The sequence below is a fragment of the Schistocerca piceifrons genome, chromosome 1 (assembly GCF_021461385.2).
Source record: "Schistocerca piceifrons isolate TAMUIC-IGC-003096 chromosome 1, iqSchPice1.1, whole genome shotgun sequence".
Lineage (NCBI taxonomy): Eukaryota > Metazoa > Arthropoda > Insecta > Orthoptera > Acrididae > Schistocerca > Schistocerca piceifrons.
Window position 1 is genome coordinate 1,226,381,490 of NC_060138.1, and position 24,888 is coordinate 1,226,406,377.

General features: G+C 43.2%; 1 protein-coding gene across 1 annotated transcript in view; it reads left to right on the top strand.

Moving 5' to 3' along the window:
• Positions 1-24,888, top strand: part of LOC124779577 (Down syndrome cell adhesion molecule-like protein Dscam2) — a 432,737-nt gene that overhangs the window by 87,533 nt on the left and 320,316 nt on the right. Inside the window, exons 3-4 of the mRNA XM_047253719.1 lie at positions 9,178-9,327; positions 18,912-19,032. Of these exons, the coding sequence (XP_047109675.1) occupies positions 9,178-9,327; positions 18,912-19,032 (271 nt within the window). The remainder of the gene's footprint in view (positions 1-9,177; positions 9,328-18,911; positions 19,033-24,888) is intronic.

A 24,888-nucleotide genomic window follows, 5' to 3' on the forward strand; every position in this document is an offset into this window, starting at 1 on the left:
TAAGCTCGTTAATAATAAGTGAACAAGTGGATAGACGATTTATGATTCTTGGTGTAGGACCAAATCATTTTTATTATTTATTAACACAACAGAGATAAGAAGTATTATATTCACGATAAGCAATTGATTTCTGGAGGGGAAAGTAACAACAAAGAATAAAAGTGTACGGACCAAGAGTATCTTTGAGATACCAAAGCTATCGAAGTTTCTGACACAGCCGCTCTCTCTCCCACCTGTCAGACATTACGGCGTGGACAGATTTTAATCACAGCCTCTGTGGCCACATGCCAGTTCGCCAGGTACCCCTCGGACTGCTATTGGATTCCGATGCACCGAGCTCTGCACATATTAAATCGCCGCTCGTTCGTTTGCTTAACTGCTGGGACAGAAGTGTGGTATTGCATGAACAGCCGCAGCATCCGCGCTTTAACTCTGGCAACTGTGGTACAGCACCAGACCCTTACTTGCCCTCTTTACTCCTGCGATAATTAATTACATGCCGATCTCACTTCACTCGTCTGCGTTCAGGGGAACTTGGTTTGTGTGTTGCTTTCACCAACACTCGTCTAATTTACGCTTCAGGCACCAGACATATCTCTAAAGGCAGTGATAACACACGCAGCGGTTTGGTCTCCGTTTTTACGAAACTGGTCTCGCATTTTGGTGGTCGTTGGTTCAAATCGCTATCCCGTATCCAGATTTAGGTTTCCCACAGTTCCCTTAAGATGCTTAAGACAATCCTTGTCGTCGTCGACATATTAAACTGTAGTCTTGATTCCTCACTTATTACAGCAACAGCGTGACACAGCGTCCCAGTGAGATCTAACAGGGATTTCAAGGTAGTCTGTTATGTTGCTGATTTCCCATCTTCTAGACCGTTTACATAATACACTAACGTCTGTGAAATTTCAGGTTGAAGCGATTTACGTATGTTGAAATTAAAGAGGGTGAGAAACTGTTTGTGTTGGAAATTTACGAATTAATAACATAAAGTGGAAATTCTCCGTGACAGTTCTCATTTACCTAAGTGAAGACGAGGTGAATGCAATAACGAAATAATTAACACAAGAAAGGGCGCCTTAGCAGCAGTGGAACAAGACAGAAGTCACGGATTATCAGGGGAATACTCGGCTTACTGATGAAAGAAAAGTTAGATAGGAAGCTGAGGACAGATTTTAGGTAAAATTACAGACGCTGTTATCAGGATAAATCAGAACGGATGGAAAGTCAAATAAGAAAATTGAGAAATAGATGGTGGTAAGGCAACCTCTATTAAATGCAGAAACATAGTTGGAAATTCGTATGGAGTACATTGAGGTTTGTGTGATGCAGAAAAACTGTCATGAATAATGACAGATCTTGTTGTTGTTGTTGTGGTCTTCAGTCCTGAGACTGGTTTGATGCAGCTCTCCATGCTACTCTATCCTGTGCAAGCTTCTTCATCTCCCAGTACCTACTGCAGCCTACATCCTTCTGAATCTGCTTAGTGTATTCATCTCTTGGTCTCCCACTACGATTTTTACCCTCCACGTTCCCCTCCAATACAAAATTGGTGATCCCTCGATGTCTCAGAACATGTCCTACCAACCGATCCCTTCTTCTAGTCAAGTTGTGCCACAAGCTCCTCTTCTCCCCAGTTCTATTCAATACTTCCTCATTACTTATGTGATCTACCCATCTAATATGGAGACGTATATTAAAATTATGGAGGGACATGAGTCTATAATATGGTCAAAGTCTGACATACGAGGGGCGTTTGAAAAGTCCGTGCAAAGTCCGACATATGGCACCACCGGCGCGTATCGAGGTCATTTTTAGTTAGTAGGATCTTTGGAAAGAACGCACACTATGGTTCAAATGGCTCTGAGCACTATGGGACTCAACAGCTCTGGTCTAGAACTACTTGAACCTAACTAACCTAAGGACATCACACACATCCATGCCCGAGGCAGGATTCGAACCTGCGACTGCAGCAGTCACGCGGGCCCGGACTGAACGCCTAGAACCGCACGGCCACCACGGCCGGCGCACACCATGTTTCAGCCATATTGGTCTATTTCTTCGTGTTTAGCATTCGTGTGAATCAAGGAAGTCGAGTGATAGTACAAAAATGGACGAAAAAGAATTTCGTGTGGTGATTAAACATTACTTCATGAAAGGCAAAACGCCTCAGGAGACTAAAGAGATGCTTGATAAACATTGCGGTGAGTCTGCACCTTCGAGTAGAACAGTTTATAAGTGGTTTCAAAATTTTCGGAGTGGCCATATGGACACAAGTGATGCTAAACGTTCTGGGCGCCCTGTGGAGGTTACGACTCCAGAAATCATTGATAAAATCTGTGGTATGGTGATGGATGACAGAAGAGTTAAGATGCATGAGATTGCTAGTGCTGTGGGCATCTCGAATGAACGGGTACATAATATTTTGCAGAAACATTTGGACATGAAAAAGCTACCCGCAATATGGTTTCCGCGATTGTCCACTCTTGACCAAAAACGGAATCGTGTGAAGTGTTGTAAGGATGGTTTGCAGCTGTTCAGGAGGAATCGGCAGGGCTTTATGCGTCGTTTCGTAACTGTGGATGAAACATGGATACAGTACTATACTCCTGATACCAAACAGCAATCTAAACAATGGGTTACCCAGGGAGAATGTGCACCAAAGAAAGGCCAAGACCATTCCTTCGACCGGAAAGGTTATGGCGAGTGTCTTTTGGGATTCGCAAGGGATCGACTATCTGGAAAAGGGTAAAACTATTACAGGTGCATATTATTTATCGTTACTGGACTGTCTGAAAACCGAGCTGCAGGAAAAACGCCGGCGATTGGACCGCAAAAAAATTCCTTTTTTCATCACGACAGCGCACCAGCACATACCTCATCAGTTGCGGTCGCAAAATTAATGGACGTACGATTCCAACTCGTTTCACATCCCCCCTACTCTCCAGACTTGGCTCCCTCGGACTACTATTTGTTCCACAATTTGAAGAAATGGCTGGCGGGACAAAGATTTCATTCAAATGAGGATGTGATTGCAGCAACTAATAGCTATTTTGCAGACTTGGACAATTCCTATTATTCAGAAGGGATCAACAAATTAGAACAGTGTTGGACGAACTGTGTAAGTCTAAAAGGAGACTACGTCGAAAAATAATAAAGGATTACCTCAAACACGAGAGTAGTTTTTATTTTTGCACGGACTTTTCAAAGGCCTCTCGTAGCTGTCTACGATCTCAGCTGAAACGAGTCAGTACGAGTCGATGATACATCTTTAGTGCTACTGTTACCTATGGTTGAAGCTGTGAGAGTGGATGGTGAGTCTTGTCTGGAGAGCGTGCCCACGGAAGGTAAGATTCCCAGTTCGAATACAGTTTTAATGTGTCAGGAAGTTTCATTTCAGTGTACATTCCGCTGCATAGTGAAAGATCCTTTCGGGTGATGATTTTTCAGAAAAATATTTTCCTGTCTTCATGCGCCTGTGTATAAAATAAGAGGGGCGTTAAATAAGTAATGCACCGCATTTTGTTCTCGACCAGTTTCGGTTTAAAAATGCGGAATTTGTTGTGGGGGACTGTGGAATATTCCTGCTTCAGCCCCTCTAGTTACATGAAGTTCCGATAGCTGGCTATACTATACGTAGCTTTCAAAATGGCGTCTGTTTTGGAGGTGCGTTCTGAGGAGTGTGGTGTCATTGAGTTTCCTTTGGCGGAAAACCGGAGCATCACAGATGTTCACAGGAGCTTGCAGATTGTCTACGGAGAAGTGGCAGTGAACAAAAGCACGGCGAGTCGTTGGGCGAGGCGTCTGTTATCATCGCAACAAGATCGCGCAAAACCTGTTCAATCTGCCGCACGCCGAAACTGAAGATACGGCTTCAGCGTGTCCGTCGCCACAAAAATCCAAACGCACTTCTCATTCTCCATGACAACGGAAAGTCTCACACAAGTTTGTACATCCGAGAGGAGCTTATGACACTTGATTGGACTGTTCTTCCTCAACTACCCTACAGCTTGGAGCCCGCATCTTCCGACTTCCACCTGTTTGGCCCAATGAAGGATGCACTCCGCGGGAAGCAGTATGTGTATGATGGGGAGAATATTTATACAGTAAGACATTGGGTCTGACATCAACCAGTAGTGCTACCCTATCAGCACATATTCCATCCCGCTAAGGTAGCCTAAAGCCGTCCGCACACGGACCGTGGTCGCGAACGTTGAGCGTTGAGCGTGCCGAGTTTCTGACGTCATAGCGTGGAACAGCACGTTCGGGAGTCTTTCCAAACGTGCACAGCAGTATCTGGCATGTCAGATATTCTGAGCGTGCGTTTGAGCGTTGACCAATGAGATGGCACAACGCCACCTACGTCACACGCACGCCTTCTCCGTTCAGTACAGATTTGCGAGGCGCCATAATGGCATTCATTTCAAGCCTGTATGTATATATGCCGTTTCTGAGCACCAACAATTTGAGAATCACTGGAAAACCCGTTGTTAGCTGTGTGATTCGTTCCAATAAAATAATGAGAAACATCGTATTCGTGGCGAAAGAATTATTGTAACTTGCGTATTATGAGAGCAGGCTATTTGAAGGCAGCGACACATTGAAGATCGACCTAAAATGCATTGTTCTTGGTACAATTTGTTATAATTAAATTTCAGTTAGTAACATATCTACCATTAAGGTTTTCGACAAGGAGTAACATAATGTGATGCCTTGGGTGTACTGTTGGTTTGGCGTAATGAGTAGACTCACGCTACCTGTCCTGAGTTACTTATAAGGGCGGTGGTTCGCTTTTCGACATTTCCAAATTTTTTTCCAAACATTCACGTATTTATTAGGTTCTGATACTTTATTATTAGCTTAATATAAGTATATACTACTATAAGTTCAGCTTTTTTGAGGGGTGACTTTGTTCGATCGGCTTAATCTACAGGACAGCTTGCGCTACTTGTATTAAGATAATTTTCTCCTTTTTCTTTTACGCTTTGTAATTCACATGTTGCAAAGATTCTGCTACTGGGTGGGAACAGTGATCAAGTAAACTGACCTTGGGGTTTTACTAAAATGTGGGAATTATGAAATAATGTTTATCTCACGAGAAGAAGTATTCCAAATTTGTAACGCACTGTTTGTAATCGAACTTTTATAAGCCTGTGTCCTTATTGATTGGACATGGTACTTTCCTTTTCGTGGACCATGGAGGAAATGTGCTTTTTAATAGAGCTAACGTGGGAATTTTAAGCGCGCCCGTTGAGTAAACACAGTGATTTACGAACTAGAAACTTCCCTCAACTGCCGCTGGAGTGCGTTGCGATCGCGTATACCACGCTGGGACCCACCTACTGTATGCACAAGCCGCATCGTTCCTGAGCGTTCAGCAGCACATTGAACTTGGCACGCTCAACGTTGACGTTCAACAGCACGGTTCGTGTGCCGACGGCTTAAGGCTGCCGGGCTGAACAGGGATTATGCTGAAAACTAGGAGTCTGTAGCCAAAAGAGTGGGGAATAATAGGGTTTATTGGAATCCAAATGAAACCAACCTGCTTTTAAAAAAAAGGAAGTGTTGGGTCACATGGTAGCTGAAATACAGATTTCGCGTCATCGCCGACTTCATCACTGTTGTCAGCTGAAGATCAGACGACTAGTAGAAGCTACTTGAGACTTGCGTAAGCCTACCACAGGTCGTAATGAATCCAGTGTCAACTTGGTGAGTAGAAAGATACGTTTCAAACCACATGCTTATGACTGCATCATGGAGACAGCGAAGGGGGACATAAATGAGATACCTGGGACACATTGTTCAAGGTTGATGAGAAAATGACAGTCAGGCGTAGCGCCGTATACCGATCCCGCCTTGGCGGCGGTTAAGTGGGAGATGTGTCTCAGAGCTGGATAGTGCAAACTAGGAGTCTGTAGCCAAAAGAGTGGGGAATAATAGGGTTTATTGGAATCCTGAATTAAACCAACCTGCTTATAAAAAAAAGGAAGTGTTGGGTCACATGGTAGCTGCAATACAGATTTCGCGTCGTCGCCGACTTCATCCCTGTTGTCAGCTGAAGATCAGACGACTAGTAGAAGCTACTTGAGACTTGCGTAAGCCTACCACAGGTCGTAATGAATCCAGTGTCAACTTGGTGAATAGAAAGATATGTTCAAACCACATGCTTCTGACTGCATCATGGAGACAGCAAAGGGCGACATAAATGAGATACCTGGGACACATTGTTCAAGGTTGATGAGAAAATGACAGTCAGGCGTAGCGCCGTATACCGATCCTGCCTTGGAGGCGGTTAAGTGGGAAATGTGTCTCAGAGCTGGATAGTGACAGATGGTGACGCGAGACTGGACGCACACGTAGTTTATGTATCAGCCGACAGAGGACAGTATTGGACAGGGGACTGTGATTTAGTTACGATTGTGCCCACTAGAGTGCACTAAAGTGATAGAATGATCTTCGTAAACTGTTCTAGTAGTTTCATAAAGTGTTATTATGTCTTTCTGTGCATGTAAAATGTTATAAATGTGTTTTAGCAGTATTAATGATGCGTCAGTGTGGTTTAAGGTTAATATGAAGATAATTGTTTAACGAGTTATGTAGTGGGATTTAGTGTGGGAACATTTCGAAGAAGTATGGGTGTGGACAAAGGGGATTTTTGTAGAATAGATTTGTAAAGTAAGGTTATGGTAAAGCGAAAGTTAATTCACGTATAAATAACAACAGTAAATAACTTTATGCATAAACAAAACTTCAGCATATTAGATAATTACGTCGGTAAAAAGTGCAGTCGTTAGGTTTACTATTTGCGATTGGTTATTGATGAAAAGCGCGGACTGACGCGGGAGAACGTTGTTTTGCTGTTGGCTGTTGAGTCAACTGACCAATGGTAAAGCAATATTCTTCGTGCGCCTTTCTCTGCTGGTAGAGAAGACAGAGTATTCCTGAGAGGAGTCGGAGCCTAGCCATGAAACAGTTCGGACGTGTGTAGTAGTAGTTCCGATGGAAATGATAAGTTGCCGGATCTAGCAGTGTTTCATACATCAAAGGTGTTGTAAAGTGACAGCGTAATTATTCCGATGGGTGTTTAGAAATTTCGGAATTTTTAAGTGAATTTTGTGACGATAAAGGACATAACTTTCGCGTGGCGTATTGAGCAGGTCGGCGGATAAGAAACTGTGACTGCATTAGGTACCGACAGACTTAATATTTGTCGAGCATTATCAATCAAAAACAATGTAGCTATTACGTTTTCAGGAAATGCAACACCATAAACTTGCTAACGTGAGTGAAAGCGGTTGTGAGTGTGTTAAGACTAGCACGGGCTTGGCAGTGATACTTCTTCGCCTAAGTTTCAGAATATACTAAATAAGAACAGAATTTCCAACCTTTCATTTCGTGTGAAAACTTTCTCCCGAAACGTAGATTAGTGACTTTAATTGCAGCCTGGTTCACGTCTAAGTACAGTAGGTTTCGCTCGGCTTCCCGACTGATGATCTGCTGAGACAATGTTCACAGGTAGGTGCAGGTTCGTCGTAAAAGGGACGGAACGAACCGCGCCGCCGCAACAGCTTGCTTACATCAAGATCGCGTCCCTTGCTTATGATCAAATACTACTCACCCCATAACATCTACATCTACATCTACATGATTAGTCTGCAATTCACATTTAAGTGCTTGGCAGAGGATTCATCGAACCACAATCATACTATCTCTCTACCATTCCACTCCTGAACAGCGCGCGGGAAAAACGAACACCTAAACTTTTCTGTTCGAGCTCTGATTCCTCTTATTTTATTTTGATGATCATTCCTACCTAAGTAGGTTGGGCTCAACAAAATATTTTCGCATTCGGAAGAGAAAGTTGGTGACTGAAATTTCGTAAACAGATCTCGCCGCGACGAAAAACGTCTTTGCTTTAATGACTTCCATCCCAACTCGTGTATCATATCTGCCACACTCTCTCCCCTATTACGTGATAATACAAAACGAGCTGCCCTTTTTTTTGCACCCTTTCGATGGCTTCCGTCAATCCCACCTCGTAAGGATTCCACACCGCGCAGCAATATTCTAAGAGGACGAACGAGTGTAGTGTAAGCTGTCTCTTTAGTAGACTTGTTGCATCTTCTAAGTGTCCTGCCAATGAAACGCAACCTTTGGCTCGCCTTCCCCACAATATTATCTATGTGGTCTTTCCAACTGAAGTTGTTCGTAATTTTAACTCCCAGGTAGTTAGTTGAATTGACTGCCTTGAGAATTGTACTATTTATCGAGTAATCGAATTCCAACGGATTTCTTTTGGAACTCATGTGGATCACCTCACACTTTTCGTTATTTAGCGTCAACTGCCACCTGCCACACCATAAGCAATCTTTTCTAAATCGCTTTGCAACTGATACTGGTCTTCGGATGACCTTACTAGACGGTAAATTACAGCATCATCTCCGAATAACCTAAGAGAACTGCTCAGATTGTCACCCAGGTCATTTATATAGATCTGGAACAGCAGAGGTCCCAGGACGCATCCCTGGGGAACACCTGATATCACTTCAATTTTACTCGATGATTTGCCGTCTATTACTACGAACTGAGACCTTCCTGACAGAAAATCACGAATCCAGTCGCACAACTGAGGGGATACCCCATAGGCCGGCAGCTTGATTAGAAGTCGCTTGTGAGGAACGGTGTCAAAAGCTTTCCGGAAATCTAGAAATACGGAATCGACTTGAGATCCCCTGTCGATAGCGGCCATTACTTCGTGCGAATAAAGAGCTAGCTGCGTTGCACAAGAACGATGTTTTCTGAACCCATGCTGATTACGTGTCAATAGATCGTTACCTTCGAGGTGATTCATAATGTTTCAATACAATATATGCTCCAAAACCCTACTGCAAACCGACGTCAATGATATGGGTCTGTAGTTCGATGGATTACTCCTACTACCCTTCTTAAACATTGGTGCGACTTGCGCAATTTTCCAATCTGTAGGTACAGATCTATCGGTGAGCGAGCGGTTATATATGATTGCTAAGTAGGGAGCTATTGCATCATCGCAAGAGCATTTCAGTTTCAGTAATGAAAGATGCAGACACAGACTTAGTATGACGAGTGGCCAACTGCGATGTACAGTAAAACACAAGACGTAGCGCGTGACACAGGTGACTTCTCCAGTCGCAGGAGGCGGCCGCTTCGTGGTGACGAGCACCGGTGACCTGCTGGTGAGGCGGGCCACGGCGGCGGACGCCTCCTCCCGCTACAGCTGCCTCACGCTGCACGCACTGACCGGGGAGCGGCGCAGGAGCACCCCGGCCCAGCTGCTCACCGTCACAGGTAAGCTGTCCCACAGCACGGGATAAGTTAATCTGACAGATTTCCGAAACTGTGTTACGCAAAGTAATTAAGTTTTCATCCAGATTAAATGCAACGAAGACCCCACTAAACTGCATATTGTTGTTGTGGTCTTCAGTCCTGAGCCTGGTTTGATGCAGCTCTCCATGCTACTCTATCCTGTGCAAGGTCCTTCATCTCCCAGTACCTACTGCAACCTACATCCTTCTGAATCTGCTTAGTGTATTCATCTCTTGGTCTCCCTCTACGATTTTTACCCTCCAAGCTGCCCTCCAGTACTAAATTGGTGATCCCTTGATGCCTCAGAATATGTCCTAACAACCGATCCCTTCTTCTAGTCAAGTTGTGCCACAAACTCCTCTTCTCCCCAATTCTATTCAATACCTTCTCATTAGTTACGTGATCTACCCATCTAATCTTCAGCATTTTTCTGTAGCACCACATTTCGAAAGCTTCTATTCTCTTCTTGTCTAAACTATTCATCGTCCACATTTCACTTCCATACATGGTTACACTCCATAAAAATACTTTCAGAAACAACTTCCTGACACTTAAATCTATACTCGATGTTAACAAATTTCTGTTCTTCATAAATTCTTTCCTTGGCATTGCCAGTCTACATTTTATATCCTCTCTACTTCGACCATCATCAGTTATTTTGCTCCCTAAATAGCAAAACTCCTTTACTACTTTAAGTGTCTCATTTCCTAATCTAAATCCCTCAGCATCACCCGATTTAATTCGACTACATTCCATTATCCTCGTTTTGCTTTTGTTGATGTTCATCTTATATCCTCCTTTCAAGTCACTGTCCATTCCGTTCAGCTGCTCTTCCAGGTGCTGCGCTGTCTCTGACAGAATTACCGAGCGAGGTGGCGCAGTGGTTAGCACACTGGACTCGCATTCGGGAGGACGACGGTTCAATCCCGTCTCCGGCCAACCTGATTTAGGTTTTCCGTGATTTCCCTAAATCGTTTCAGGCAAATGCCGGGATGGTTCCTTTGAAAGGGCACGGCCGATTTCCTTCCCAATCCTTCCCTAACCCGAGCTTGCGCTCCGTCTCTAATGACCTCGTTGTCGACGGGACGTTAAACACTAACCACCACCACCATCTGACAGAATTACAATGTCATCGACGAAACTCAAAGTTTTTATTTTTTCTCCATGGATTTTAATGCCTACTCCGAATTTTTCTTCTGTTTCCTTTACTGCTTGCTCAAAAAACTGCATATATGTACAAGTTTTGTTGCATCACCCCGGTTCACAGAGCTCCTGAAAATAGATGTTCAAAATGGCTCTGAGCACTATGGGACTTAACATCTGAGGTGAACAGTCCCGTAGAACTTAGAACTACATAAATCTAACTAACCTAAGGACATCATACACATCCATGCCCAAGGCAGGATTCGAACCTGCGACCGTAGCAGCCGCGCGGTTCCGGACTGAAGCGCCTAGAACCGCTCGGCCACACTAAAATAGATGTTGGCTGTGGATATTGTATCACACATACAGTCCCTTTGACTGTTCAGAGATGTCACTAAACCCGCCCAGAGATGTAAGCAACCATGCATGAGCAGCGCCTGTTAGACGCACGAGGTCCGACAGACGATCAGTTCCAGTCATTCCACGGGGAAGGACGTACACGGCTCGAGTTGTCTGTAGTTCCAGGCGTCTCGGAGTGAACCAAAGCGATGTTGTTCGGACAGCGAGGAGATACAGAGAGACAGCAACTATCGATGACATGCCTCACTCAGGCTGCCCAAGGGCTGTTACTGCAGTGCATAACCGCCAGCTGTGGATTATGGCTAGGAGGAACGCCGACACCAACGCCACCATGTTCAATAATGCTCTTCGTGCAGCCACAGGACGTCATGTTACGACTCATGCTGAGCGCAATAGGCTGCATGATGGGCAACTTCACTCCCGACGTCCATGGCGACGTCCATATTTGCAACCACGACACCATGTAGCGCGGTACACATGGGCTCAACAACGTGCCAAATGGGCCTCTCAGGATTGGCGTCACGTTCTCTTCACCGATGAGTGTCGCATATGCCTTCAACCGGACAATCGTCGGAGACGTGTCTGGAGGCAACCCGTTCAGGCTGAACGCCTTAGACGCACTGTCCAGCGATTGCAGCAAGGTGGAGATTCCCTACTGTTTTGGGTTGGCATTATTTGGGGCCGACGTACGCCGCTGGTGGTCATGGAAGGCGCCGTAACGGCTGTACGATACCTGAACGCCATCCTCCGACCGATAGGTAACTGCAAAGAAACAATGGGTAACATGAGAAGTACTTCAGTTGATCGACGAAAGAAGGAAGGACAAAAACGTTCAGAGAAATTCAGGAATAGACCTACAGAAATACAAGTGCCGTAGGAATGAAATAAACGGGAATTGCAGGGAAGGTAAGACGAATTGGCTACATCAGGAACATGAACAATGATTGTCGGAAGAACTGACACAGCGCATAGAAAAGTCAAAACAACCTTCGGTAATACTAAAAGCAAGGGCGGTAACATTATGAGTGCAATGGCTATCCCGGTGTTAAATGCTGAGGAAAGATCGAATTGGTGGACAGAGTACACTGTGGTCTCTATGAGGGGGAAGACTCGTCTGTTGATGAGACGACCGCTACGGTCGCAGGTTCGAATCTTGCCTCGGGCGTGGGTGTGTGTGATGTCCTTAGGTTAGTTAGGTTTAAGTAGTTCTAAGTTCTAGGGGAATGATGACCACAGATGTTGAGTCCCATAGTGCTCAGAGCCTTTTTTTTTTTTTTTTTTTTTTTTTTTTTTGCTGATGAGACAGAAAAAGAAGCAGGGGTCAACGAGGAAGAGATAAGGATTCTATAATAAGAGTCAGAATTTAAAAGAGGTTCGGACAACTTACGTTCAGATAAGACAAAGGGGATAAATAACATTCCACATTAATTTCCGAAATCATTGGGGTAAGTGCCAGCCAAACGATTAGTCAAGTTGTTGTGTAAAGTGCACGAGATATTCGGAAAAACGTCATCCACACAATTCCAAAGAGAGCAAGATCTTTCAAATGCAGGAATTATCACACTACCAGCTTAGCAGCTCATACATTCGAGTTTCTGAGAGGAATAATGTGCAGAAGAATGAAAAAAATCAAGTTCTGTTAGGTGACTATCAGCTTGGCTTTAGAAGAGGTAACTGAACCAGAGAGGCCTTTCTGACGTTGCGGTTGATAATGAAAGCAAGACTGAAGAAAAACCAAGGCAAGTTCATAGGATCTGTTGACCTGGAAATAGCTTGTGACAATATAAAATGTTGCAAGATGTTCGAATTCTGAGAAAAATAGGGATGAACTACAGATAGAGACGTATAACATACAGTATGTACAAGAACCAGAGGACAACAAGACTGGAAGATCAAGAATGGAGTGTTCGGATTAAAAAGGGTGTAACCCAGGGAGGTAGTCTTTGGACTCTGCTGTTCAATTTATTCATCGAAGAAGCAATGACGAAAACAAAAGAGTGGAATTAAAATTCAAGGTGAGAGATTATCACCGATAAAGTTTGCTGATGAGATTGCTATGCTCAGTGACAATGTAGAGGAATTACAGGATGTGTTGAATGGAATGAGCTGGGAGTACAGAATATGGATTGAGAGTAAACCGAAGAAAGACGAAGGTAATGAGAAGTAGCAGAATGAGAACAGCGAGAACCTTATCATCAGAAATGGGAATCATGAAGTAAAGAAATTCTGCTACCTAAACAGGAAAATAACTCATGATGGATGAAGCAAGGACATAAAAAGGAAAAAATGGTTCAAATGGCTCTGAGCACTATGGGACTTGACTTCTGAGGTCATCAGTCCCCTATAACTTAGAGCGACTTAAACCTAACTAACCTAAGGACATCACACACATCCATGACCGAGGCAGGATTCGAACCTGCGACCGTAGCGGTCGAGCGGTTCCAGACTGCAGCGCCTAGAACCGCTCGGCCACCCCAGCCGGCCATAAAAAGGAAAGTAGCATTGAGAAAGAGGGCATTTCTGCCAGAAAAAATGTATTCCTAATATTAAATATGGGCCTTAATATGAGGAAGAAATTTCTGAGAATGTGCATTTAGAGTACAGCATTGTCTGTTTGTGAAACATGGACAACGGAAAAACCGGAACAGAAGAGAATCGAAGCGTTTGAGATGTGGTTCTACAGGAGAATGTTGAAAATTAGCTGGACTGATAAGGCAAGAAACTAGGAGGTTGTCCGCAGAACCGGCGAGGAAAGAGTATATGGAAAACAATGAGAAGAAGAAGAGACAAGATGACAGGACTTCTATTAAGACATCATGGTACTAGAGAGAACTGTAGAGGGAAAAACCTGTAGAGAAAGACAGAAACTGGAATACATCCAGCAAAGAAATGAGAACCTAAATTGCAATTGGTACTCTGAGAAGGATAGCACATGAGAGGAATTAATGGCCTGCGGTCAGAAGGGTGATGACACGTAGAAGACACTTTATGGTGGTTACCGCACGGTCTCCAGAAAGGTCAATTGATTTTTTTGAGGTGATTGACTACTTGCAATTGTTCTATCTCGTAATTGCAAGTATTTTTTATCTTATGTATACATCTAACTGGGCATTTGATGTTAAACGCATACTGTTTCTTGTCATTTATTTATTCCACAGAATCTGAAGATGGTGATTACACGAACACGCCACGTCTCTGAAACCAAAAAATAGCTGAGTAATTTCCTGAGTATCACAGAATGCTGAAGGGATTATTAGTCTGCATGATTTGTCTTCATAAGTGTCACTCGAATATTTCATCAACTGCGATAATTACTATTTGGAACACGTTGTATCTGCTCGTGTTGGACGCATGAATCGAGTAATCGGAAATCCACGTTGCCGGAAGTGATGTTGTCAAAATTAAACTCCTCATATTGAGATTTATTGAATTTTTCCCAGTACCGAATGAACAAATTACAGACTCTACGACTATTCATTCATGCGATGGTATAAGGGACACGGCCACGCAGTGGAAGTTAATTTGACATTTTTTCCGATATGGGGAAAAGTCTCCGATATTGGATTTTTTAATTAAACCTCGTAATTAAAGTTTCTAAGCTTAAATCCCTATCCACAGTTCCTTCTTTCGACGGCAGTGATATTTAATTTGCAACGCGGGTGCGGCATTAGCTAATCAGATTCTCAAGCCAACCTCTGAGTACGCTCAGAGTACGCTGGACATGTCATCCAGTGAGATGTCAGTGCTGAAACACGGGTTACATATTTTGATGCCCAAAGACACTGTAATTATTCGATGTTGTTTGTTAGTGACAAAGGTCAAAAGCAACCTAGACGCTTTCGCGTTTTACTGAAGATCTATGCGCCCGTTCGTGTTACCATCAGAAATTTAAGCATGAGCGAAGCACTGATTTCTTTTTTTAGTAATTTCTCATTCTATTTTCTTTCTTTTGTTCGATGTGTGATACAAAAATTACCTTTTGACTTCATACGTAGCATACTGATTGCATTTGCAAGACTGATAATAAGCATCTACATCTACATCCATACTCCGCAAACCACCTGGCGGTGTGTCGCGGAGGGTACCTTGAGTACCTCTATAGGTTCTCCCTTCTATTCCAGTCTCGTATTGTTCGTGGAAAGAAAGATTGTCGGTATGCCTCTGCGTGGGCTCTAATCTCTCTGATTTTATCCTCATGGTCTCTTCGCAAGATATACGTGGGAGGGAGCGAAATACTGCTTGACTCCTCGGTGAAGGTACGTTCTCGAAACTTCAACAAAAGCCCGTACCGAGCTACTGAGCGTCTTTCTTGCAGAGTCTTCCACTGGAGTTTATATGTCATCTCCGTAACGCTTTCGCGCTTATTAAATGATACTGTAACGAAGCGTGCTGCTCTCCTTTCGATCTTCTCTATCTCTTCTATCAACCCTGTCTGGTACGGATCCAAACCCGTGAGCAGTGTTCAAGCAATGTGCGAACAAGTGTACTGTAACCTACTTCCTTTGTTTTCGGACTGCATTTCCTTAGGATCCTTCCAATGAATCTCAGTCTGGCATCTGCTTTACCGACGATTAATTTTATATGGTCATTCCATTTTAGATCACTCCTAATGCCTACTCCCAGATAATTTATGGAATTAACTGCTTCCAGTTACTGACATGCTATATTGTAGCGGAATGGTAAAGGATCTTTCTTACTATGTATTCGCAGCACATTACACTTGTCTACATTGAGATTCAATTGCCATTCCCTCCACTATGCGTCAATTTGTTGCAGATCCTCCTGCATTTCAGTACAATTTTCCATTGTTACAACCTCTCGATATACTACAGCATCATCCGCATAAAGCCTCAGTGAACTTCCGATGTTATCCACAAGGTCATTTATATATATTGTGAATAGCAACGATCTTACGACCCTCCCCTGCAGCACACCTGAAATCACTCTTACTTTGGAAGACTTTTCTCCATTGAGAATGACATGCTGCGTTCTGTTATCTAGGATCTCTTCAATCCAATCAGAAAATTGGTCTGATAGTCTATATGCTCTTACTTTGTTCATTAAACGACTGTGAGGAAATGTATCAAACGCCTTGCGGAAGTCAAGAAACACGGCATCTACCTGGGAACCCGTGTCTATGGCCCTTTGAGTCTGGGTTTCACACGATCGTCTTTTTCGAAACCCATGCTAATTCCTACAGAGTAGATTCCTAGTCTCCAGAAAAGCCATTATACTCGAACATAATACATGTTCAAATGGTTCAAATGGCTCTGAGCACTATGGGACTTAACATCTTAGGTCATCAGTCCCCTAGAACTTAGAACTACTTAAACCTAACTAACCTAGGGACATCACACAACACCCAGCCATCACGAGGCAGAGAAAATCCCTGACCCCGCCGGGAATCGAACCCGGGAACCCGGGCGTGGGAAGCGAGAACGCTACCGCACGACCACGAGATGCGGGCCATAATACATGTTCCAAAATTCTACAACTGATCGACGTTAGAGATATAGGCCAATAGTTCTGCACATCTGTTCGACGTCCCTTCTTGAAAACGGGATTGACCTGTGCCCTTTTCCAATCTTTTGGAAGACTACGCTCTTCTAAAGACCTACGGTACACCGCTGCAAGAGGGGGGAGGGGGGGGGCGCAAGTTCCTTCGCGTACTCTGTGTAAAATCGACTTGGTATCCCATCAGGTCCAGCGGCCTTTCCTCTTTTGAGCGATTTTAATTGTTTTTCTATCCCTCTGTCATCATTTCGATATCTACCATTTTGTCATCTGTGCGACAATCTAGAGAAGGAACTACAGTGCAGTCTTCCTCTGTGAAACAGCTCTGGAAAAAGACATTTAGTATTTCGGCCTTCAGTCTGTCATCCTCTGTTTCAGTACTTTTGTCACACAGTTTCTGGACATTTTGTTTTGGTCCACCTACCGCTTTGACAGAAGACCAAAATTTCTTAGGATTTTCTGCCAAGTCAGTACATAGAACTTTACTTTCGAATTCATGGAACACCTCTCGCATAGCCCTCCTCACACTATATTTCGCTTCGTGTAATTTTTTGTTTGTCTGCAAGGCTTTGTCTATGTTTATGGTTCAATGGCTCTGAGCACTATGGGACTTAACAACTTAGGTCATCAGTCGCCTAGAACTTAGAACTACTTAAACCTAACTAACCTAAGAACATCACACACATCCATGCCCGATGCAGGATTCGAACCTGCGACCGTAGCGGTCACGCGGGTCCAGACTGAAGCGCCTAGAACCGCTCGGCTACTTTTATGTTTGCTGTGAAGTTCCCTTTGCTTCCGTAGCAGTTTTCTAAGTCAGTTTTTGAACCACGGAGGCTCTTTTCCATCTCTTACCATCCTGCTTGGCACATACTCGTCTAATGCATATTGTACGATGGTTTTGAACTTTGTCCACTTATCCTCAACACTATCTGTACTTGAGATAAAACGTTTGGCTTATAACGTTTCAGCAGCTACTGCAGTTAACCATCACCATGGCGACAACCTGCTGATTTGTGGTTGGTGCCTGCCAGAGTGACCGTGCGGTTCTAGGCGCTTCAGTCTGGAACCGCGCGACCGCTACGGTCGCAGGTTCGAATCCTGCCTAGGGCACGGGTGTGTGTGATGTCCTTAGGTTAGTTAGGTTTAATTAGTTCTAAGTTCTAGGGGACTGATGACCTCAGATGTTAAGTCCCATAGTGCTCAGAGCCATTTGAACCATTTTTTTGTGGTTGGTGCCTTATATACACTATTACGTCACTATGTGTCGAGTTGAAGCACTTGTAGAAATGAATGTGTTTGGCTTATAACATACATTTACGCAATATTTCAGTTAAATTTCGGTTGAAAAAACTTACAGTTCTGACTGTATCGAGATTTTGTTTTTAATGTTTTGTTGTATTTAATACTAGGTACACCAAATCGTATGCCCATTTCGATTTGTAAGTGATATTTTTGCTAGTAACATTTTGTGTGCAGTCTCTACTTTTTTTATTTTCCTCATTAAGTCATAGATATTTTGGAGCCCCAACTCAATTTCCAAGGTCTACACTAACGTCTTTGGGTGTTCCATCAGCTTCAATTTACCATCTTCCTTTGGCCAAGAAACGTTCATTTTCTGCATCGATGAAAACTTCTTCGTTTACACTAGCATTTCAAGTAATTTAACATGTTTGACATTTTTGACTGCAGTACTTATTTCTCACACTTACTACTTTTATTACTATTTATGTCGTTTCCATTAATATTGTTGTTTATCAACATATTCCAATACAGCTACTTTGCAGACTGGTAGCTACACAACATTTTACCGATAACCTAGTTAGCTGCTAAATCAAAGAAGTGACTTAAAATTATCCAACTAACTTCTTTCACTTGCTCTGACAACGTGTCACATAGTCTTACTAACCACCTTAAATAGACGGCCGCTGTAGCCGAGCGGTTCTAGGCGCTTCAGTCTGGAACCGTTCTGCTGCTAGGGCCCCAGGTTCGAATCCTGCCTCGGGCATGGATGTGTGTGATCTCCTTAGGTTAGTTAGGTTGCCTTAAATAGACGGCCGCTGTGGCCGAACAGTGCTAGGCGCTTCAGTCCGGAACCGCGCTGCTGCTACGGCCCCAGGTTCGCATCCTGCCTCGCGCATGGATGTTTGTGATGTCCTTAGGTTAGTTAGGTTTAACTAGTTCTAAGTTCTAGGGGACTAATGACCTCAGAAGTTGAGTCCCATAGTGCTCAGAGCCATTTGAACCATTTGAATCCTGCCTCGGGCATGGATGTGTGTGATGTCCTTAGGTTAATTAGGTCAAAGTAGTTCTAAGTCTAGGGGACTGACGACTTCAGTGCTTAGAGCCATTTGAACCAGCTTAAATAATAGGTTTCACAGGTAGTTGACTCATCCACCTCAACACGCTTACACTTTTCACTTCATTTCCCACTTCATTCTTTGCCCACTGCTATTTCGTAAGTGGAAATGATACGGTGTCCCTTTAGTTCGCCAGTAATCATCATAACCGCTACTTACAATGCTATGTTCTTTTTTCTTTTTTTTCAGAAGCGACTGGGGGCATGCCGCCGCGCTTGACGCAGCTGTCTGTGACGTCACTGACGGTGGATCAGGGACAGCACGTGACGCTGGGCTGCGCCGCCCAGGGACACCCGCCACCCACCTTCTCGTAAGTGTCCAGCACGACAACGCACTCCTGTCCCGTTGAGCTCCTAACGCGTTCTGTGCAAGCCCGCTGGAAGGCTTGTCGAAGGATTAATAATGCGATTCATATTTCGATCCAGAGGCTACTTTGACGTGGCTTAAATGCTTTGAGACAGTCCACCACAATTACTAAAATGGTTATGAGCTTGCGAGGTGCCGGGGTGGAGAAGAGTTTGTACCTCTTTAATTCTGACGAATTTTGCATAAGAACGAGACATGCATTCGACCCCCTCCTTATCTACCAGGTAATTACTTATGTGCACAACGGTAACGGAAGGAAATGATGGTGGACCCTGCTAGTTGGTAAAATATGGAGTGCACACTCACAATAATTTAATAAAAATCGTAATCTACTCAAAAAAGATAACTTTACCATAATAAACAACAGGAAATGGGATTCTGCATATATCTACGAAATGATATCGGATTAAATATTACAATGAGATTTATTATACATCAGAACATAAATGCACATGATTGTCGACACAAACAGTATGTTAAAGGATAGGGTATACTGAACTATTATGAGAATAAGAGTTGGCTCGAGAACAACGGGCTCCTACTCTCTCTGTGATGCAATAGACTGACGATAATGACTGGAGGTCCTAATGAATCAAATATTAATCTTCTGACTGTACAGCAGTATCGCAGTTAGTAGTGAGAGCTCAAATAGGATCACATGGAGACACAAGCAAGGTGGACTTGTAGCAAAGCGAGCGCGCGTGCTGCTGAGGGATTGTCCGAAGAATTCTAAGTTCTTCCAAAAAAGAGCGACCAAGTCGCAAGACTGTCCGACTCTGAGGAAGATCAGATCCCTAGTCTTCTCTGTGATGCGATGCAAGAGCGAAGCCAGCATTGCTCAACTCCCTACTCTCCTCGAAAACCGCTGATTCCAAAATTAACCCCCCCCCCCCTCCCCACACTGTCTCGGAACATCATTCGCGCCAATAGCGACCGTTCCCTCCAATTTCAAGCAGTGTTTTATGACATCAACTAGCCTCAGTTTAAGTTGACCAATCATGCCTCTACTATTCAGCTGAGGTCACTGAACTTGCCGTTTAACCGCCTACGATAACAACCTGCCTAGACCACCGGCCATCCGGCGCCAGTCAGTCGCACCCAGCAGGGCACAGTCCACAATTATTCTCAGAATCATGAGGACAATGCAGTCAGTCCGTGCCAGGAATCTTCGTTCCGGACGCGTCGGAAAACACACAAACTGCGGCGACACTCGGACGTCTCGCAGGTCGTTTCGCCCCGCATACAATAAGCGAAACTCGACCGACGTCAGTCGTTCCGCCAGGCGCTTAAGGGGCTCCGGTACGCCCTATACTTGCAATGTTAAAATAACGCTTATAAATTACATCTTTCCTCACAAAGTATTTGAGGTAAGAAGTTGAACTTTTTACAGATTATTTATTGGAATATGGGCTACAACTTAACACAGGGATTTTACAAAATTTTAGTTCAGTTATTAAAGAAGATTCTTTTTCAATTGTAATGAAAATTCACAACATTTTTTTGCGATTTTTTATTTATATATTCAAAAATATACAGTTTTTTGGAAAAAGGCTGTGTTAAATTATGCAGAAGGTACTGTATAACATTTACTGAAAGTTTGAAACAAATATGTTTGGAAGATCCTTAGAAAACATGTAATTAGTATGAGAAAATAAAAGTTTTGGGAATCGAGCGACAAAGATTGGATTAACTTTTTAGTGCATTCCAGGTCCATAGGATGGATTATCTTCAACCTCTGCAAACTCCTCCTCCAGCTTCCTCTTGTTCCTCCTCCTGTTTACTCTTGCTTGTATTTCTAGACTCTTTACAGCCCTGTCTGTAGCCCGAAGGCGTTCCTTGTCTAAAGCAAGCATCGCTCGTACCATGTTAGAACCTATCTTCATTCCCATATTTCTAAATACCTTGCACCTTACGATGTTGCCATCATTGAAAGTCGCAACAGCATCATACACACCAAAGTGAAGTGTTTCTATTCCAACAAATATAGTCTTGCGGATTCTGGACCATATAACACTATTTACACTTTCATTGGGGTTTTGAGTTTTTCCGTGAATACACTTTTTCAACAGTTCAGGTGCTGCTAAGTCTCTGAAAATAGGTTTTATCACCTCCATTATTGCATGAGGCGGACTATGCTTATGAGTGTACACTTCACCAGTTAGCAATCCTTTGTTATATTTACACCAACTGTCTTCTTCTTTGGGACACAAGCTATGTTGGGGATTTTCATCGGTTGAAGAAGTATGAAAAAAAAGAGCCCAAACAGCCTTCTTCATTTCGTCGACACTTTGTGTATTTTGCCTAATAGCCATTCCATAATAGTTCTGTATTTTGTCAATTACACTGTCAGTTAACCTTCCCCTCCCATCCAACCCTTTACCATCACTGAGTTTTTGTTTTTTGTACGAAGCTTTCAGTCGCCGAAGTCTTGTTCCCATTCGCTTCTGTACGTGTCCAATACACTCAAATTTCTGCACTACAACATCATCACCATAGGGCTTCAGTCCTTGAACATGTTTGAAACTTTTAGAATCACCGTCACCAAGGTAATTAACATATCGCACTTTATCACACGCCTCAGAACGCTGGAATATATTGGCAACACCAGCCACTTCCATTCCTCCACTACTGCCACTATAGTTAGCTTTGCAATTATTTTCATGCGTACCTTTATATTTTTGTGGACATCTACAATACTTTGATATTACTGCTACATCTAAAACTTTCCCTGTATACTTACTGGTGGCAGATACTACACCATGAAGAGATGTGTGTCCCCGTTTATGCCAGGTGCCATCGAACGCTGCAGTCAAATCTCTATTACCATTATTTTCCATTACTGCCTCTTCCACAGCCTTCTTCATAGATTCTATACAGACATCTTCTACTTTAGACCCTATTAATTTATTATAGGTCGTAAACTTGGTTGGGGGATTTTGAAGATTCATGATGCCACAGAAAATTGCACCTGCAGTAGCACCCTTGCCAACTGAACGCAAGGAATAAACAAATCTAATGTTGTGTTCGTAGATTTTGCTACCATTTTCTTCAGTTGCAGTTACTGCAACACTGTTCCAAAAGGTGGTCATGTATGAACACTTATCACAATTCAGTTGTATTTCACTAGCAAGTCCTACTTGCTTTATTATGGAGAGTGCCAGACCAACTTCACTACAATGAATACATCTTACACAGTTTGAAAAAATTCCTTTGAGAACCGACATATCAAATATTTCATTCACATCCGATTCGCCCATAAAACATTCATAGTTTTCACTCATTGAACCAAGCTTCTTCTGTGAAGTATTTTCTTTCCCACTTTGACTGCTATGGGCAGGTGTACTTGAGAGGTTAGGTTCACTCACTTGGTTATCGTCTTTATTGTTTACAGTAATAACACATACCTTTGGCTTTCCAACATTTCTCCTTTTCTTAAAAGCCTTCAGAGGATTTCTAATAACTTTACTTTTACTCATTATTATACTTCAACAAAACAGAGACTCAAGAAACAGAATTAATTACGAATATTTTCGAGATAACGGCAGAGTAAATAAACATGAAACAATCGACAATCACACCAGCGATATATATTGAACCATCACAGGTTAGCCACAACACATACTTTATCTCACATCACTAAAATGTACCTGGTGAACACGGACGTTAATAATAACACCATTTGACAGCAGTTTAACAGCGCCACGGTGGGTCACGCCCATGAGGAACACAATTCAAAAAAAATTTTAAAATAGTTGTAGTCTTCGGAATTGAATAAATTATATATCTATTAAAAGGTAATAGTCTGCAGATTCAGAAAAAGTAAAAATTGAACTTTTCATGATTTTGAGCCTTTCCGGAGCCCCTTAAGCCTATTGTACGAATCCCTCAGAATTCAGGGAAGTGCAGCCCCAAACCGGAAGTGCCGTGTGCGGCGTCCTCCGATGCTTGTCTTGAACAGGCCACCCAGGGAAGGAGAACAACATGTTTAGGAATCAAGTGAAAAGTATTTTTTGGGCTCTCAGTACCAATACTCCCATTACTATAACCTTATTCTGCCTGTTACTACCGTGCAATGTCATAGAACATTAATAAAATTGATGAAAATGAATGGAGACATGCAAAAGAGGGCATGGAACCTCTCAAGCTTGACTGGGAGTTGAGGAAGGCATTGAGAACTGAATGGGATTGAGTCATTGCCAATTTCGAAGATTGTGATACTTGGGAGGGGGGGGTGGAGATGTTTCCTGAAATTCGAAGATAATGTGACACTCGGGAATGCTTTCCCTGCACGGAATATTCAGAGAGTTTCCTCTGACGTCTCAGTAACTCTTCTGGGGGGAAAGGGGGGGAGGGGGCGGCGGGCTGCAGTCCCAAGTACTCTTCCACAGTGGATTCGCCCTATGCACTGGGAATGTCCATGAGTGGAAAACAAGCCAAATATCCTACACCAATTTCAGTATGATTGTTCTGGGTGTGCGACTGCGTCATAATGTGACAAAACTACTAACTTTTCAGCAGCTACTGCAGTTAATCATCCCCATGGCGACAACCTGCTGATTTGTGGTTGGTGCCTTACATACACTATTGCGTTACTATCCGTCGAATTGAAAGTGACTTGGCGTTACATTTCTTTTAGACGTCAAAATTGTAGTTTTGCGTTCTGGGTATGAATAGAACTTGAATTTAAAATCATAAATTACTGATATTTGTGATCAAAGTATTAGAAAATTAGCATACTGTACATAGTTCCCTTGAAATCATATGGAAAGATTCGCTGAGGAATTTCACATATAGACACGAAGTAGTCATTGTCTAGAAACATGTTGCAAGGATAACGTCTAGCGTTCATCCGCAAACTTCATGTTGGTAACTGTTTGAAAAAATTAGGCACACTTCAACAGCATAACAATATATTTACTCTCGTATGAAGTTTGACGTGCAAAATCGGACACAATATGGAAATAATAGTGGCAGTCGTAAATATAGCACTAGGAACAGAAATAGTATCCACTATCAACAGCTTAAGCTTACTCTTGAACAGTCGCATGCAGCCATAAAAATATCTGCACACACCCTTGTGAATGAAAGGTACTGACAGATAATGAAAGTTTTAAAAAAATTGATATAATTTGTGCTTCAAATGTAGGTTTCGTCCATAATTTAATTTCTGAATACCTAGTACCTGCCGGCCAGTGTGGCCAAGCGGTTATAGGCGCTTCAGTCTGGAACCGCGCGACCACTACGGTCGCAGGTTCGAATCCTGCTTCGGGCATGGATGTGTGTGTGATGTCCTTAGGTTAGTTAGGTTTAAGTAGTTCTAAGTTCTAGGGGACTGATGACCTCAGATGTTAAGTCCCATAGTGCTCAGAGCCATTTTTTGTACCTAGTACCTGTATGAGATTGGGTTACGTTCATCTAATTTGTTGTAGATTAAGCTTTTTTTACAAAAAAAAGACCAGTTTTATGAGCGGCCACCGTAAGGCCATGTCTTCACAGAGAATATTTACTTTAGGTTGTAATCCTACCAACAAGTTCCACATCATAGCCAGTTGTCCCTCGCTCACTTTAACACCACCTCCCGATCCAAACAATCTCAGCCTCCTCGCCGTACACCATCCCCACTTCCGCGTCAACGAAGATTGCCGCTGATATCACGGCAGCGAAGGTAGTCTCCACACTCAGTTCCCATCCTGCCTTAGAAATCTGAGGCTGGCCCCACCTTCCTTAGGTGTATCTTCACTGAGTCTGTCCCCAGCATCGTTCACCTCGAACAGAGAAAGCCCTGAGTTATAGTTACCAT